The following is a 15,376-nucleotide window of genomic DNA, read 5'->3' as shown; positions in this document are numbered from 1 at the left end:
TACCTAAGCCCTCTGTTGCAGCCCCTGTGTCGATTCCTCTTGTTGAGGGTCTTCCTCTTTCTCGCTGACCCTCTACTTTACCAAGCATGATGTCCTTCTCCAGGGACTGATTCCTCCTGATAACATGTCCAAAGTTTGTAAGATGAAGTCTCACCATCCTTGCATCCTTAAGGAGCTTTCTGGCTGTACTTCTTCCAAAACAGATTTGTTCATTCTTTTGGCAGTCCATGGTATATTCAATATCCTTTGCCAATACTATAATTCAAAGGCGTCAATTCTTCTTCAGTCTTCCTTATTCAATGTTCATCTTTCACAAGTATGTGAGGTGACTGAAAACAGCATGGCTTGGGTCAGGCGCACCTTAGTCTTCAAGGTAACATCTTTGCTTTTTAACACCTTAAAGAGGTCTTTTGCAGCAGATATGCCCAATGCGATATGTTGTTTGATTTCTTGACTGCTGCTTCCATGAGTGTTGATTGTGGATCCAAGTTAAAACAAAATCCTTAACAACTACAATCTTTTTTCCGTTTATCATGATGCCACTTATTGGCCCAGTTGTGAGGATTTTTATTTTCTTTAGGTTGAGGTATAATCCATACTGAAGGCTGTAGTCCTTGATCTTCATCAGTAAGTGCTTCAAGTCCTCTTCATTTTCAGCAAGCAAGGTTGTTGCATAAAGCAGGTTGTTAATGAGTCTTCCTCCAATCTTGATGTCCCATTCTTCCTCATATAGTCCAGTTTCTCGGATTCTTTGCTCATCTTACAGATTGAATAAGTCTGGTGAAAGGATACAACCCTGACCCAACTTTTCCTGACTTGAAAGGGTACAGTATCCCCCTTTTTCAGTTCGAACGACCACCTGATGACCTATGTACATTCCTCATGAGCACAATTAAGTGTTCTGTAATTCCCATTCTTTTAGTGTTACCCATAATTTGTTATAATCCACATGGTCAAATGTCTTTGCATACTCCATAAACCACAGGTAAACAGTTGGTGGTTCAAACCCACCCAGATGTGCTTCAGATGACAGGTCTAGCAACCTGCTTCCCAAAGGTCACAGCTTCAAAAACCCTATGGAGCAGTTCTACTCTGCACACATGGGGTTGTCAACAATTGGAATTGACTCAATGGCAACTAATAACAGCAACATGCAACATTAAAAATATTATTATATTTTCCAATATAATAATGTGAAACTAATGTGGATTTATATGTCCTAGAGGCATTTAAACACATTTGTGGAATTCATGGAAAAAGCCCTAAATAAAAGATCCAAAGTTCTATGTTAAGTTATTCTTTTAGTTTCTTTCATATTCGTAATTACTTATTCAAATCCTTAACTCAGCAATGTATCTTGAAAGGAGGCAATGAATAAAGAAATAACAAATAGGTTCATAATGAGCAGAACTTTTCTTTACCTTTCCCTATTTTAAAATACAGTTTTTGGTATTTTTGAACATCATCAGGTGATTCAAAAATATATAAAAGTTTCATTATTTTCAGGAGATGAATAGAAATGCTTATAGAGTTAAGAAAAAAGTTTACCAATTTCTAACACTCCACTTTCTGGTGTGTAGTGAAAGTTAAATGTATCAGCTCTGGAGTCATGCAATAAGTCTGAATCCAGATATGCTACCTACTGGTGGCACAATGGTTAAGTGCTACGGCTGCTAACCTAAAGGTCAGCAGTTCGAATCCACCAGGCACTCCTTGGAAACCTTATGAGGTAGTTCTACTCTTCCCTATAGGGTCGTTATGAGTTGGAATCAACTCGATAGCAACAGGTTTGGTTTCGGTTTACCTAAGGGGCACTGATAAATCTCCCACACTCCAGAGGCTCAGTTTCCTCCTAAGCCTCAGTCAGAGTAGAGGGAGGCGGATTATTGTTGAATACAGCCAGCAATAGGTACCTGGTACAGAGCACCTACTCAGTAAATATTTTTACTTCTATCATTCCTTTCTTCCCATTCTCAGCACTTCTTCCTACATAAGCCAAAATGCTGAACTCCAGCCTCCTTCATTTCAAAACAAAAGTATTCCCAACGAAATCAGTTCTACAATTTTAACATAATAATTTTTTAAAGGTGGTAGAATTAAGGTTATGACTTTATTTATTAAAGTTAGAAATACAAAATAACCTCAACATGTAGAAATAAAAATTATTGCATTCAGTTGGTGAGACAGGAAGATTTTGAACATGTCTTAAAAAAGTTTTTTTGTTACTTTAAACAAGTGATGGGTTGGACAAAAACCACATGACCATTTATTTCAACACAGAAAATGCAACTGACAAAATACAACATACTTCATGATAACAAACATCCAACAAACCAGGAATAGAAGGGAACATATCAACCTGACAAAAGGTATCTACAAAAACCTACAGCTAAAACATTAAATGGTAAAAGAGTAAGTGGTTTCCTCCTGAGATCAAGAACAAGACACGGATATCCACTTTGGCCACTTCTTTTCAACAATACTGGAGGTTCTAGCCAGGGCAATTAAGCAAGCAAACAAAATAAAAGGCATTCTGGCTGGAATGGAAGAAGTAAAACTAACTGTATTTCCAGATGACATGACCTTATATATAGAAAATCCTAAGGACTCTCTACTAAAACACTATTAAAAACATATAAAACACTATTAGAACTAATAAATGAATTCTGCAAGTTTGCAGGACACAGATCAATATGGAAAACTGAACTATATTTCTACACAACAGCAATGAATAATCTGGAAATGAAAGTAAGACAATTCTATCTTAAAAGCATCAAAAAATACTTAAAATAAATTTAACAAAAGAAGTGCAAGATTTGTACAGTGGACACTACAGAACATTGATGAAAGAAATAAAAGAAAACATCCTGTGTTCATGAATTGGTAACTTAACATTGTTAAGACAGTAATATTTCCCAAATTGATCTATAGTTTCAATACAATTTCTATCAATATTTCAACTGCCTTTTTTGCAGAATTGGGCATACTGATCCCAAGGAAATGCAAGGGATCCAGAATAGTCAAATGAACCTTCAAATAAACAAAGTTGGTAGACTCACACTTCCTGATTCTAAAGCTTATTGCAAGCTATAGCAATCAAACAGTGTGTACGGGCGTAAGGGTAGACATACAGGTCAATGGAATAGAACTGAGAGTCTAGAAATAAACTCTGACATTTAAAGTCAATTGCTAATTCAACAAAGGGGCCAAGAGAATTCAATAAAGAATGAATATTCTTTACAACAAATTGTGCTGGGACAAATGGATATCTACACACAGAAGAATGAGTGTGGACGCTGTAAAATTGGCATGTACAGTGGGAGGAGAGAGAATCACAATCAGCATCAGCCCAAGGCTGATTCCTATGTGGTGGAGGTCAGACACCTCCACTCTCCAAACTTTTTACCAATTCTTACACCAACTATACCTCTCACGGCACTCTCTACTTCTCCACTGGGTTCGATAATACACTGCAGTGGTCACACAGAACTCACAGACATACTCACAGTTATGGGTTTTGTTACAAAAGTAACAGGTTACAATTCAGGATCAGAATCAACTTAGAAGTAACAGTAACAACTCCGGGTATAGTTCTTCAATCAGGACAGTTTCTTTTTGGCTGTACTCGCAGGCAGGCCTGCCCCTTGCCCCTCGGCCTGGTCTCCGCTCTGCTCTGTCAATAACTACCTAAAGGCATCCCGTTCTGTCAGCAAACTTGCTGCCCAAAGGTGCTCAGCCCAGCTCTCTTGCCATGGGTCAGCGTGCCCGTTGCAGAGGTCCACCACACTGTCTCATATCAGTCTCCTGGTTCTGCTGCCACAGTTTTTCTGCCACCACTTCTCACCATCTTGTCTGTCTCCTGGGCCTAGGAAATTCTCAGCACAGGAACCCCAGGTCCAAAAGACACGCTCCACTCCTGGCTCTTCTTGATGGGTTTCTTGATCCCTTTCCACTTCTAGGAATGGCTCCCTTTAAGAGATGAGGTATGGCAAAACTGTCCTATCCCTTTGTCAAGGTTCCATACACCTTATTTGCATGGTCCCACCCCACAAGAATTCCATACACCTTATTTGCATTATTCACAAGCTGTCCAATCCTGTTGGTGGACCGCAAGCACCTTAGTTACATAGTCCCACCCAATCATTTTGTGGGAGTCACAAGACCATGGCTAGAAGAGCCATATTAAGTATTTCACTGCAACACAGACCACTACTTCACATCATACACAAAAATTAACACAAACTAGATTACAGGTCTAAATTTAAGAGTCAAAACTATCACTTAAAGAAAACATAGGAGTAAATCTTTGTAATACTGGGTTAGGCATGGTTTCTTAGATGTGACACTAAATGCACAAGAGAAAAAAGAGAAGATTGATAAGCTGGACTAAATCAAAATTTAAAACTTTGTGCTATAACTGACACAATCCAGGAAGTACAAAGACAATCCACAGAATGGGAGAAAAAATTGCAAATCATATATCTGATAAAGAACTTGTATCCAGAATATATTTTTAAAAATTCTTACAACTCAATAATAAAAATACATATAACCCAATTTTAAAACAGGCAAGGGATCTGAACAGACTTTTCCAAAGACGATATACAAATGGCCTAGAAGCACATGAAAATATACTCAAATCTTTATATTAGGGATACGCAAATCAAAACTACATGATATACCACTTCACATCCACTAAACCAAAAAAAACCAAACCCAGTGCCATTGAGTCAATTCTGACTCACATCCACTAGGATGGTTATAATCTAAAAGATAGAAAATAATAAGTGTTGGAAAGAATGTGGAGGAACCGTAGCTCTCATATGTTGCTGGTGGGAATGTAAAATGGTACAGCCACTGTGGAAAACAGTTTGGCAGTTCTTCAAAAAGTTAAACATAGAGTTACCATACAATCCAGCAATTCTACTCCTAGGTATATATACCCATAAGTAATGAAAACATATGTTCAATAAAAACTTGTACATGAATGTTCATGGCAGCATTATCCAGAAAAGCCAAAAAAGCTGAAATAACCCAAACATCCACTAAATAATAAATAAACAAAATGGAGGAAATCCATACAATGTAATATTATTTGGCAATAAAAAGAATGAAGTATTGCTACGTACTACAACATGGATGAACCTTGAAAACATGCCAAGTGAACGAAGCCAGTCACAAAGGACCACATGCTGTATGATTTCCGTTATATGAAATGTCCATAATAAGCAAATCCATAGAGACAGAAAGGGGACTAGTGGTTGCCTAGGGCTGGATTAGTGGGTAGGAAAGAATGGGGAAAACTGCTAAAGGGTACAGGGTTTCTTTTGAGGGTGATAAAAATGTTATAAAATTGGACTGTAGTGACAGTTGCAGAACTCTGTGAATATATAAAAACCACTGAATTGTACACTTTAATGGGCAAATCAAATGGTATGTGAATTATATGTCAATAAACCTATTTTTAAAAAGAACATATACATAACTCTGAAGCTGAATCCAACTACGAAACAAATATTTAGGAACAGAGAGAGTGAAAAGTCATGTAGAAAAACAGATGCACTAGAAGAAGACAAAGACACAAAGACAGAAAAAGAAGAGGAGGAAGAGGAAGAGTAGTTGGACAATCAAGATGGCTTACCTTTTCTAGTGTACTGAAGGAAGGCCAGGACTGATATCCATATTCAGATACAAATCGAGCTTTAGGGAAAAGTTCCCAATTCCAGCAATCACTGCTATAGCTGTAATAATGTACATCACCAAAATGCGTGTCATGAGGGTAGTGAGAGACCCAGCCTTCTGCAACAGATTCAGCCCCATTTGTAGGACTGGATGCGATAAAGGGACGAGTACTGTCTTCCTAAGGACAGAAATAAATGATTTAAAGGATAATATTTTCACCTAGAAAAGTACAGATCGTTTACTTCTTTAAAAATACAATTCTCCTCCCACTCAAAAAAAAAAAAGTACTATCAAGTACCAGAAATGTCAGGTAGCTGAAAGAAAACAGTAGGACCATTAACCTCTTCTCCTGTTCAAGAACAACCTGCACATCTCTGCTCTTTACTAATCATTTATATCTGTCTTAGGCTGGGTTCTCTAGAGAAGCAAAACCAGTGAGGCATACAAATATACATAGAGAGAGAGATTTATATGAAGAAAACAGCTCACGTAGCTGCTGCAGCTGGTGAACCCAAGTTCAGCAGGTCGGAGAGCAGGGCTCTTACTCACAGGCTGTGAAGATCAAAGAATCCCAAGCTCAAATCCCAAGAACCAGAAGTTAGACAAACAGGAGCCAGCTGCAGGATCTAGAGCCAGCAAAACCCAGAATGTCTGCTTACATTCGGGTGCAGACCACACTCCCAATTACTCCCTTTCAACTGACTGGCTACTCACAGCAGATCCCATCACATATAAACACTGAGAATCACAGCCCAACCAACTTGACACACAATCTTAACCATCACGACATCCTTTCATAATTAACATTTACCTCCTCATAGTAGCTGTTCCTAATCTTTTCCAATCACTTCGTCCCTCCACCCTCATCCATCACATGTAACAGCAGAGTCTAGTGCAGGGTTTCTCAACCTTGGCACTGCTGACATGTGGGACTGGACATTTTTTAATGTGTGTATTGCGGGGGAGGGGCAGGAGGGTGGTGCGGAATCTCCTGGACACTGTAGGATGTTTAGCAGAATCCCTGACCTTTATCCACTACATGCCAGCAGCACCTCCACCATCACCAATAAAAAGAGTCTCCAGACACTGCCAAATATCCCCAGAGGGCAAAACCTCCTCTTCTTGAGAACCTCTGGTCTAGGGTTAAGAACCAAAACAAACCTGTTGCGGTTGAGCTGATTCTAACTCATAGGGACCCTATAGGACAGAGGTGAACTACCCCACAGGGCTTCCAAGGAGTGGCTGGTGGATTTGAACTGCCGACTTCTTGGTTAGCACCTGAGGTCTTAACCACTGCGCCACCAGGGCTCTGAGAGACTATTAATTCAGGTGGACTTGAGTTTAAATCCCAAATCAGAACCTTATTGTCTTTGGACAAGCCTAAGCCTCAATTTTCTCATCTGTAAAATGAAGATAGTAACAGTACCTCCTTCATAGGGTTACTGTGAATATTCAATGAGCTAGCTCACATATGAATGAGATAGCTCAGTTACCAACAAAATTCACGTTCCCTTTTCCATAAGATAGAGCCGTCTCTAAGAAGTGGCTGCCTAGCCAGAGTCTACACTTCCTAGCTCTCATTGCAACTGTGTGGGGCCCTGTGCCTAGTTTTCATCATCTTCCAGCTAGGAGATGGAAGAAGCCTGGGTATCCAAATGGAGGGGAGCTGCCCATCAATCAGAGGCAACCATTTTGTAGTATTAGTGAATAAGAAATAAACTTTTATTGTGCTGTTGTTGCTGTTAGCTATCATTGAGTCAGCCCTCAACTCATGGAGACCCCATGTCACAACAGGATCAGGCCATTGTAATGTATAGGCTTTCAGTGGATGACTATCAGAAGTAGATTGCCAGGCCTTTCTTCCTAGTCTGTCTTAGTCTGGAAGCTCCACTAAAACCTATTCAGCATCATAGCCACCACAGGTGATAGCTGCACATGAGGTACACTGGCAGGGAATCGAACCCAGGTCTCCCACATAAAAAAATAATTCTATCACTGAACCACAACTGCCCCCTTGAAATTCTGTGGTTTATTTAGTGGCACAGTGGTTAAAGCACTTGGCTGCTAACCAAAAGGTGCAGAAGTTCAAACCCATCAGCCACTCCCCAGGAGAAAGACATGGCAGCCTGCTTCAATAAAGATTTCAGCCTCAGAATCCCTAAGGGGCAGTTCTACTCTGTCCTAAAGCATCGCTATGAGGCAGAATCGACTGGACGGAAATGGGTTTGGTTTTTACTCAATGTACTGCCTCGCACATAAGTGGAACTCAAAACTATTTCATTATTATCACATCAACAGATGAGCTTACTTCCTATTGCAATGAAGAGATTTGTTCATTTACAAATATTTGTCAAGTGTTTATTGCGTGTCGGACGTTGTTCAGCACATCAAAGAAAAAGATGAGCAAAACAGCCATGGTCTGTGATGTCACTGAATACTTAACATGAAATCTTTTTTGAGGCTTTACTATGTGCCAAGCATGCAATTCTTTCTATGTGCTGGGGTTTTCCCAGGGAACAAGACAGACATGGTGACTGGCCTTTCCAAAGAGCAGATTGCAATCTAGTGGCGAAACCAGGCACTGAACAAGTAATTATAAGCATGATGAATGTTTTGAAGGAAAAGTATAGGGTTCTTTGGGAAATGTAAAACATATTGTAGAAGGCCAGTAAAAGGCTTCCCGGAAAACAGACTTTCAGAAAATACCACTAGGTCTTATTTTTTCTTGGTATATTCACCCCTTTTTTTCCTCCCTTTGTTTCTCTCCTGTCATACATAAAGAATTCTTTCTCCTTTCCTTTGCCAAATTCTCTTTCTATCCTCTGGGTCACCTTTCTATTTTGCTTTGAGACTATAGCCTATAAATTATACACCATTTTTTTTCTTCTAATTTTACTTGACTGCTGTTTCCCTTTAGCCTCCTTAGGAACCCCCTCACCCTAATAAAAATTTCCCTGATCTCCCTTGCAGTCCATCAGACTTCTTTACCACCCACTCATCCACTCATTCCTCAACCCCTGCCATTTGGCACCTGATCATTCCACTGACATTGTTTTTTTTTTTTTCTTTTCTTTTCAAAAACTCCCCACAGGCTTCTACTTAGCAAACAAAGCAATTGTTTCAGTCCGCGATACTACTCCCGCTCTCTATGGATTAAACGCCCTATTTACCAAGCATGATTTCTGAACCCCTCCCACCCCTGGTTGCTCAACACTACACTTTCATGTTCTGGCTTCTCCCAACCTTTCTTATTCTTCCTTCTCTACCTCCCCTCTTCATTCTCAGACGGACACTGCACGGTCTTCAGCCTCTCCTTGTTCTATACCCTTTCCCAACACTTCCCCTCCCTTTCTGATTACTCCCTGCCCACATCTGCATACTTGACCTCTGTCCTCACCTCCAAACTTACATTCCCAATAGACAGTCTGACATTTCTACTTGGATTGTCCTGCCAACATCTCAAATCCAACTTTCCAAAACAAAACTCCTTATTTACTGTCCCAAACTTATTCAAAGATGCTTCCTATCTTAACTAATTGTATCCAAGTAGGAGCCATCTTTAATTTCTCCTTTTCTCTCATCTCCCACATTGAGTCACTCTTTAAGTGCTGTCAACTCTACATTCAAATATGATTTTTCATCACGTCACTTCTGGTCCCTCTCCATTGGACTCTACTACCTATGACCTATATGACATTGAGCACTTAATCTCTCTAACTCCCCTATGTCTTCTTCTCTAAAATAAAGATAAGTATATTCCAGGGTAGTTATAAAAATGTAGTACTCCTACATAACCAATAAATTAATATAATAATCACATTGACACAGCGGCTGCAATAATGGGCTCAAACATACCAATGACTGTGAGGATGGTACAGGACCAGGCAATGCTTCATTTTATTATACATAAGGTCACGATGAGTTGGAATCGACTCAACAGCACCCAATAACCAAAACAATAATCACATTAACTAATATGATAATTAAAATATAATTAACGTATCAATGCATGGCATATAATAGATTCTCCATAACTTGGGAATTCCCAGTCATTATTACTGGTCTCCTTGTCTATAATCTCTCACCACCCTAATCTCTTCCCAGTAAGGTACCTTCCAGAAACATGATCAGGTAAAGTTTTTCCCCTCCCCCAAAGGTCCACTAGCTTCCCACTGTCTACTGAGCAAAGCCCAACTCCATGACATGATTCAAAGTAGTAAGATCTGGTTCCAGCTGCCTTTCCTATCTTTGACTCATCCATACCAATCCAGAAGTCCTCTCTTCAGGCCCTAGGCACTATTTGCTACACTCTGTGTTGTTGTTGTTGTTGTTGTTAGGTGTCAACAAGTTGATTCCGACTCATAGCGTCCCTACTTACAACAGAATGAAACACTGCCTGATCCTGCATCATCCTCACAATCATCACAATTTTTAAGCCCATTGTAGTCACTGTGTCAATCCACCTTGTTGAGGGTCTTCATCTTTTTCACTGACCCTTGCGATGGTTAACATTTTGTGTCAACTCGGCTGGGCCATGATTCTCAACGTTTATACGTGATCACTCCCACGATTGAACCTTCTGTGAGTAGCCAATCAGTTGAAAGGGAGTTTCCTTGGGGGCGGGGTGGTGCCCTGCATCCAAATATAAGCAGACATTCTGGCTCTTTTACTCACTCTGGATACTGCGGCTGCCTCCTGTTCATCTGACCTTCGGCTCTTGGGACTTGAGCTGTCAGCTCATCTGCAGATCTTAGAATTCGTAGATATTCACAGACTGAGAGTGGGAGCGCCACTCTCCAACCTACTGATCTTGGGTTCACTAGCCCCTGTGGCTATGGGGATTGAGAGAAGCCTCTATCCTGATACACAGACTTGGGACGTTTCTGCCTCTACAACTGCATGAGCTGTTTCCTTGATATAAATCTCTCTCTATGTGTATTTATATACTTTACTTGTTTTGCTTCTCTAGAGAATCCAGCCTAAGACATTTGGTACCAAGAGTGGTTCTACAGAAGCAAAATTGTAAGGATGAGTTTTGTAAATTGGTTCTCAGGTCTGTTTAGTCTTAAAGATGTTGACGACTCTGCTTCCAGCAGTAAAGAGGGCACTGCTAATCTAGGGCGTGAGGTGGCAATTCAATTATGCAAAATATCACCACCAGCAGATCACGTATTGGCGAAAGGCAGGGCTCCAGGTGGACACATGTATGATACCCTTCTATAGTTTTGTCAGAATGAGAAGTATAAGGAAGCTGGTTGGTTGGTCCTACTCTCGCTAGACAAACTGGTGTAAGAAAGAGATGTGCTCAGGGCTTCAGAGTCAAAGCTCAAGTGCCGCATAAATGACCTAAAAGTTCCCACTTGTGCCTTGAGAGAAAGACTTGTTTCTTGTAGTAACAGAGCTGAGACCGTAGAAAACCAAACCCTGAGTCTTATCATAAAAGTGGCTGAATTATAACATCAATGCAATTGCCAACCCCGAGAGGTGTCTGAAATTAAAGTGAGGACGTATTTAAACTGATCCATTTTAAAAACACGTTCAGTACATTCTGCTGCATAGAAATCATTACTTACTGCCAGGACGACCTCTCTGATGTTTTTCACATACAACATCACATAATCTTTGATGTACGTTGGGTAGTCGCTGGGAGGTATACCATACCAATTCATCATCAGTGCTGCTTCATTTTCATTATTGCCGCTCCATATGATGATAGAGGGATGAGATTTTAGTCTCCTGATCTGAAATTTAAGAAAACATAAAATGATTCTCAAATACTCAGCATAAAAAAAAAAATTCAGATCTATAGTTATCCATAAAATCATAGCCATTAGCATGTGTGCACATAAATTCTATGTAACAAAGAAACTCATTAGTTAGAAAATGGCTAGTAATGTTAGCTGTGGGAATACATTTAACATTTTGAAATCTCTGAGATTATTTTTATCTAGATTGTTTAACACCAATTAGACAGGGTTCCTCTTCTCTGCTATGAATAAACTGAAGAAAACACAATCCCTTTGTAAAAAGAAAAATAAATCAACCTCATCGTTATCTGAATTGCCACAAGAAGTTTCTAAGAAATACAAAATGCAGGATTCTGTGAGTCCCAAAGAGTAAGAGCCCATGATATTACAGGGTTTAGTTTTCAAGAGCAAGCTGGAGTTTTGTGTGAAAAAAACAAGAGAGGAATTAAAGTTTCCATGAAGTCTCCACTAGAAACGAACAAATCAAAAGACCAACTAGAGAGAGTTTCACAATACAAGTGAAAACCAGAGGTAAAGCTGGAGAAGTTGGAGGCAAAGAAACAGAAGTTTCCAACGGAGGTAAAAGACAAATATAGCAGAATACTCTAAAGGAAAAACGCTTAGGGCAATCAAGAGGGTGCCTCCTGAAATAACTATCAATGTCATGTCCTGAGAAATCAACTAAGTGTAAGTAAGTTACTGAATATATCTAAATATAGAAGAGGACATTAGAGATTCCCTAATCCCTGCCAGCTACAAGACACAAGGCCTGCGAGAGCTTAGCTCACTCTGGGCTCTGCATACAGGTAAAATGATCCAGTTCCATTATGCACGGGACAGGCTCAAACATGTCCCTTTCTTCTGACACACTGGGAAATCTGCCCCAGCAGAAGAGTGCAACTACATTTCTTTGAGAACTACAGGGAGAGTCAATGGTCAAGAGAAATCCTTTTGGAACATGTTGTGGCAATATTACTTTGTTGGTAATTATAACTTCTCTTCCACTGTAATTATTTAAGATACTGGATCTCCACCCATGTTCTCACCGTGGCTAAGTAACTCAGATATATGAAACGGAGATGTGTTCAGATTAAAGAGATACATCTTGTTAAAAAATTAAAATCTTGTGTTTTTCTAAACCAGGCTTGCAAACAGTATTCCTTTTATTTGCCTGTGTATATGCCCAAGCAAGTGAGGGCTGCTATCACAATGTTACAATGTTTATTGTGCTGATTCCTTGAAAATGGAAATACAAATAAGGAAGAGGCAAAGAGCTTCAGTCACTCTGTGTTGCACATACCCTTCAAACTGGCTTAAAATTTTAAGGCAACCCTTTACTTTAAATTTTTAACAAACTCTACATAAAATGGTTCTATATTTCTTTTGTAATACCTAAAAGAATACATATGGAAACCCTGGTGGTGTAGTGGTTAAAAGCCACGGCTGCTAACCAAAAGGTTGGTAGTTTAAATCCACCAGGTGCTCCCTGGAAACTCTATGGGGCAGTTTGATTCTGTCCTATAGGGTCACTATGAGTTGGAATCGATTTGATGGCAGTGGGTTTTGGAAAAGAATACATAAAAGAGTAATACATACAGCACGTTATATTTTAATTATCTGTATGAAAGAAAATTAAAAATAAGAGTGAAATGCTTATAAGCTGTACAACTATAGCGTATTTTAGAAGTTACTCACCCACCCATCCACCCACTCAATGAATAATCCGGCCAGGTACTAGGGGTATAAAGGGAACAAACACTCCCTCTCAGGGAAATTATAATCTTGCAGGGATGACAAATCGTTGAACAACTAATTCAAAATGTGATGTGTATCACAAAGGGTAAATGAAGGCTGCCCTAATCTAGACTGGTGGACAATGGAAAGGCTTCTCCCAGAGAAAGTTACAAACAAGGTAAGTGGGGCCAGAGGGGAAGGAGTGCAGTGATCCATAGAGGAGGGTGATGGGGAAGCTGTTCCAGGAACAGAGAGCAAGGGGGAGACAGGTGCTTGATGAGTACGGAGAGCTGGGCTGGGACAGGATCGAGAATGGTGAGGATCTTTAACTTTATCCTGAGGGCAACAGGAAGTCCCTGGAGAGTTTTTAGCAAGAGAATGATTATATTTGCACTTTTTCAACCTTTTATTGTAAAATGAAACAGAGATACAGAAAACAAATGTATGACATAATGAATGTCATAGTGGGTCATAATGACTCAGATCAAGGAAGAGAACATAGCCATGCCAGAAGCCCTCCGTGTGCCCCTTCCTAATCACAGCCCCTCTCTCCTTCAAAAAGTAACCATACCTTGAGTTTTACCGTACTTTCTTCATGGCTTTTCACCTAAATATACATCTACAGACACTATAATTATGAACTCATGGATTTAAACATACTTGATGGACTTCAACCCATTGAAATTCTTATCCTCATTAAAGCTCAGATTGAGCCACTTTTGGCTGGTCAGTCTCTTCAAGTCCTTTTGTCATGTCTTTGATAGCTTCCTTGTTATATGTATGCCAAGGTGTTCCAGTGTCATCTTGTATATTTCCTGTCCCAGGTCTGGAATCAGACATGTCTCTAAGAATCCCTTCTCTTAATGGGAAAGATTATTTCAGTATCACTATCTTGACACCAAGGATGCTCAATACTACTAAGTTGATGATTGTTTCTAGGCCTTTTCAGTAGACAGAACTAGGATATAACCACTTCCTTGCATTCAAATGTCTATAAATATAAGCATAAATGTGTGTATGTGGAATGCAAAAGAAATCAAGGAGTCAAGAATGACTTCAAATTTTTGGCCTGAGCAATTCAGACTGGAGTTGTCTTTTGCTGAGGCAGGGGAGACTATAGTAGAAGCAAGTTTTGGGAAGGTAATATAAGTTTGGTATGAACTTATTAAGTCTGAGATACTTATTAAATCTCCAAGCAGAGGCATCCAGTAGGCAGTTGGATATAAGCACCAGGAATTTACCAGAGAAGTCAGGACTGGGGATAAATGTGGGAGCCATCAGCATACAGGTGATGGTAGAGTCATGAGACCGGGCAGATTCACCTAACGAGTCAGGTACCTAACTTTGTGATTTTTTTCACAGGATTTAGTATAAAGAACAACAGACAAAAAATGAGAGATATAGCAAAAGGCAAAGTTAAAACATCAGTGTTCTTTCTTCTTGGAAAAACCTACCTGGTAAGCAACTTCTGCGCTCACTGAATCCATGAAGCTCTGATCAGTTGGATAAAGGGCACAAGCAAACATGAAATCCTGCCATATCTATCAGATAAAATGAAAGGCAGTAAAGCATTTCCATACATTTTATCACACAGAAAGAGATTTCTTCATTTGGAAATTTGGGGATTATCTTTCTTTTCACACAAATAAAAAATCAAGTTCGCCTGATGAGTGTGATTCTTTCAGCACTACTATGCAGGGAGGCACTGAGGGAAGGCCCTCACAGATCTCATGACTGAGGAGACACTCAGCTTTCCAGAACCGCACAAACTGTAGGGAAACCTGAGAAGAGAAAATGTGAGGCAAGCTGAAAAGAAAGGGAAGAAAGAAGAATTCAAATAAGGAAATAATGAGTGTGTCAAGAAGCTTCCCCAAGCCCCTAGAATATAAACTCATTCCCATGGAGTTAATTCTGTCTCATGGTGACCCCATGTGTGTCAGAGTAAAACTGTGCTCCACAGGGGTTTCAATGGCTGATTTGCAGAGGAACATCTGGATGGACTCGACCTGTCAACCTTTTGGTTGGCACCTCAGTGCCTTAACCATTTGCACCCCCCAGGGACTTCTCCTCACTCCTACTTCGCTCTAATTTTTCACCAGGAATTTGGTACTGAGAGATGTACCGGACTGCTCAGGAGCATAGCTTAGCTACAGAGTTTATTTTCTTTGTTTATAAAAGAGTTAACTTTCCATGGCAGAAAGGATAGGGAAGCC

At 39.9% G+C, this 15,376-nt stretch overlaps 1 protein-coding gene across 2 annotated transcripts in view; it reads right to left on the bottom strand.

The window, feature by feature from the left end:
- The window catches only part of MANBA (mannosidase beta), a 142,849-nt gene that overhangs the window by 35,689 nt on the left and 91,784 nt on the right, over nucleotides 1-15,376 (bottom strand). For both annotated transcript variants that reach the window (XM_003410496.4, XM_023548535.2), the window contains exons 10-12: nucleotides 14,618-14,704; nucleotides 11,256-11,423; nucleotides 5,642-5,860 (exon numbers count right to left, since the gene is read on the bottom strand). In XM_003410496.4, the coding sequence (XP_003410544.2) occupies nucleotides 5,642-5,860; nucleotides 11,256-11,423; nucleotides 14,618-14,704 (474 nt within the window). The remainder of the gene's footprint in view (nucleotides 1-5,641; nucleotides 5,861-11,255; nucleotides 11,424-14,617; nucleotides 14,705-15,376) is intronic.

The sequence above is a fragment of the Loxodonta africana genome, chromosome 5, assembly GCF_030014295.1.
Source record: "Loxodonta africana isolate mLoxAfr1 chromosome 5, mLoxAfr1.hap2, whole genome shotgun sequence".
Classification (NCBI taxonomy): domain Eukaryota; kingdom Metazoa; phylum Chordata; class Mammalia; order Proboscidea; family Elephantidae; genus Loxodonta; species Loxodonta africana.
The sequence above is the reverse complement of the archived record's forward strand: the minus strand, read 5'-3'. Positions and strand labels throughout refer to the sequence as shown.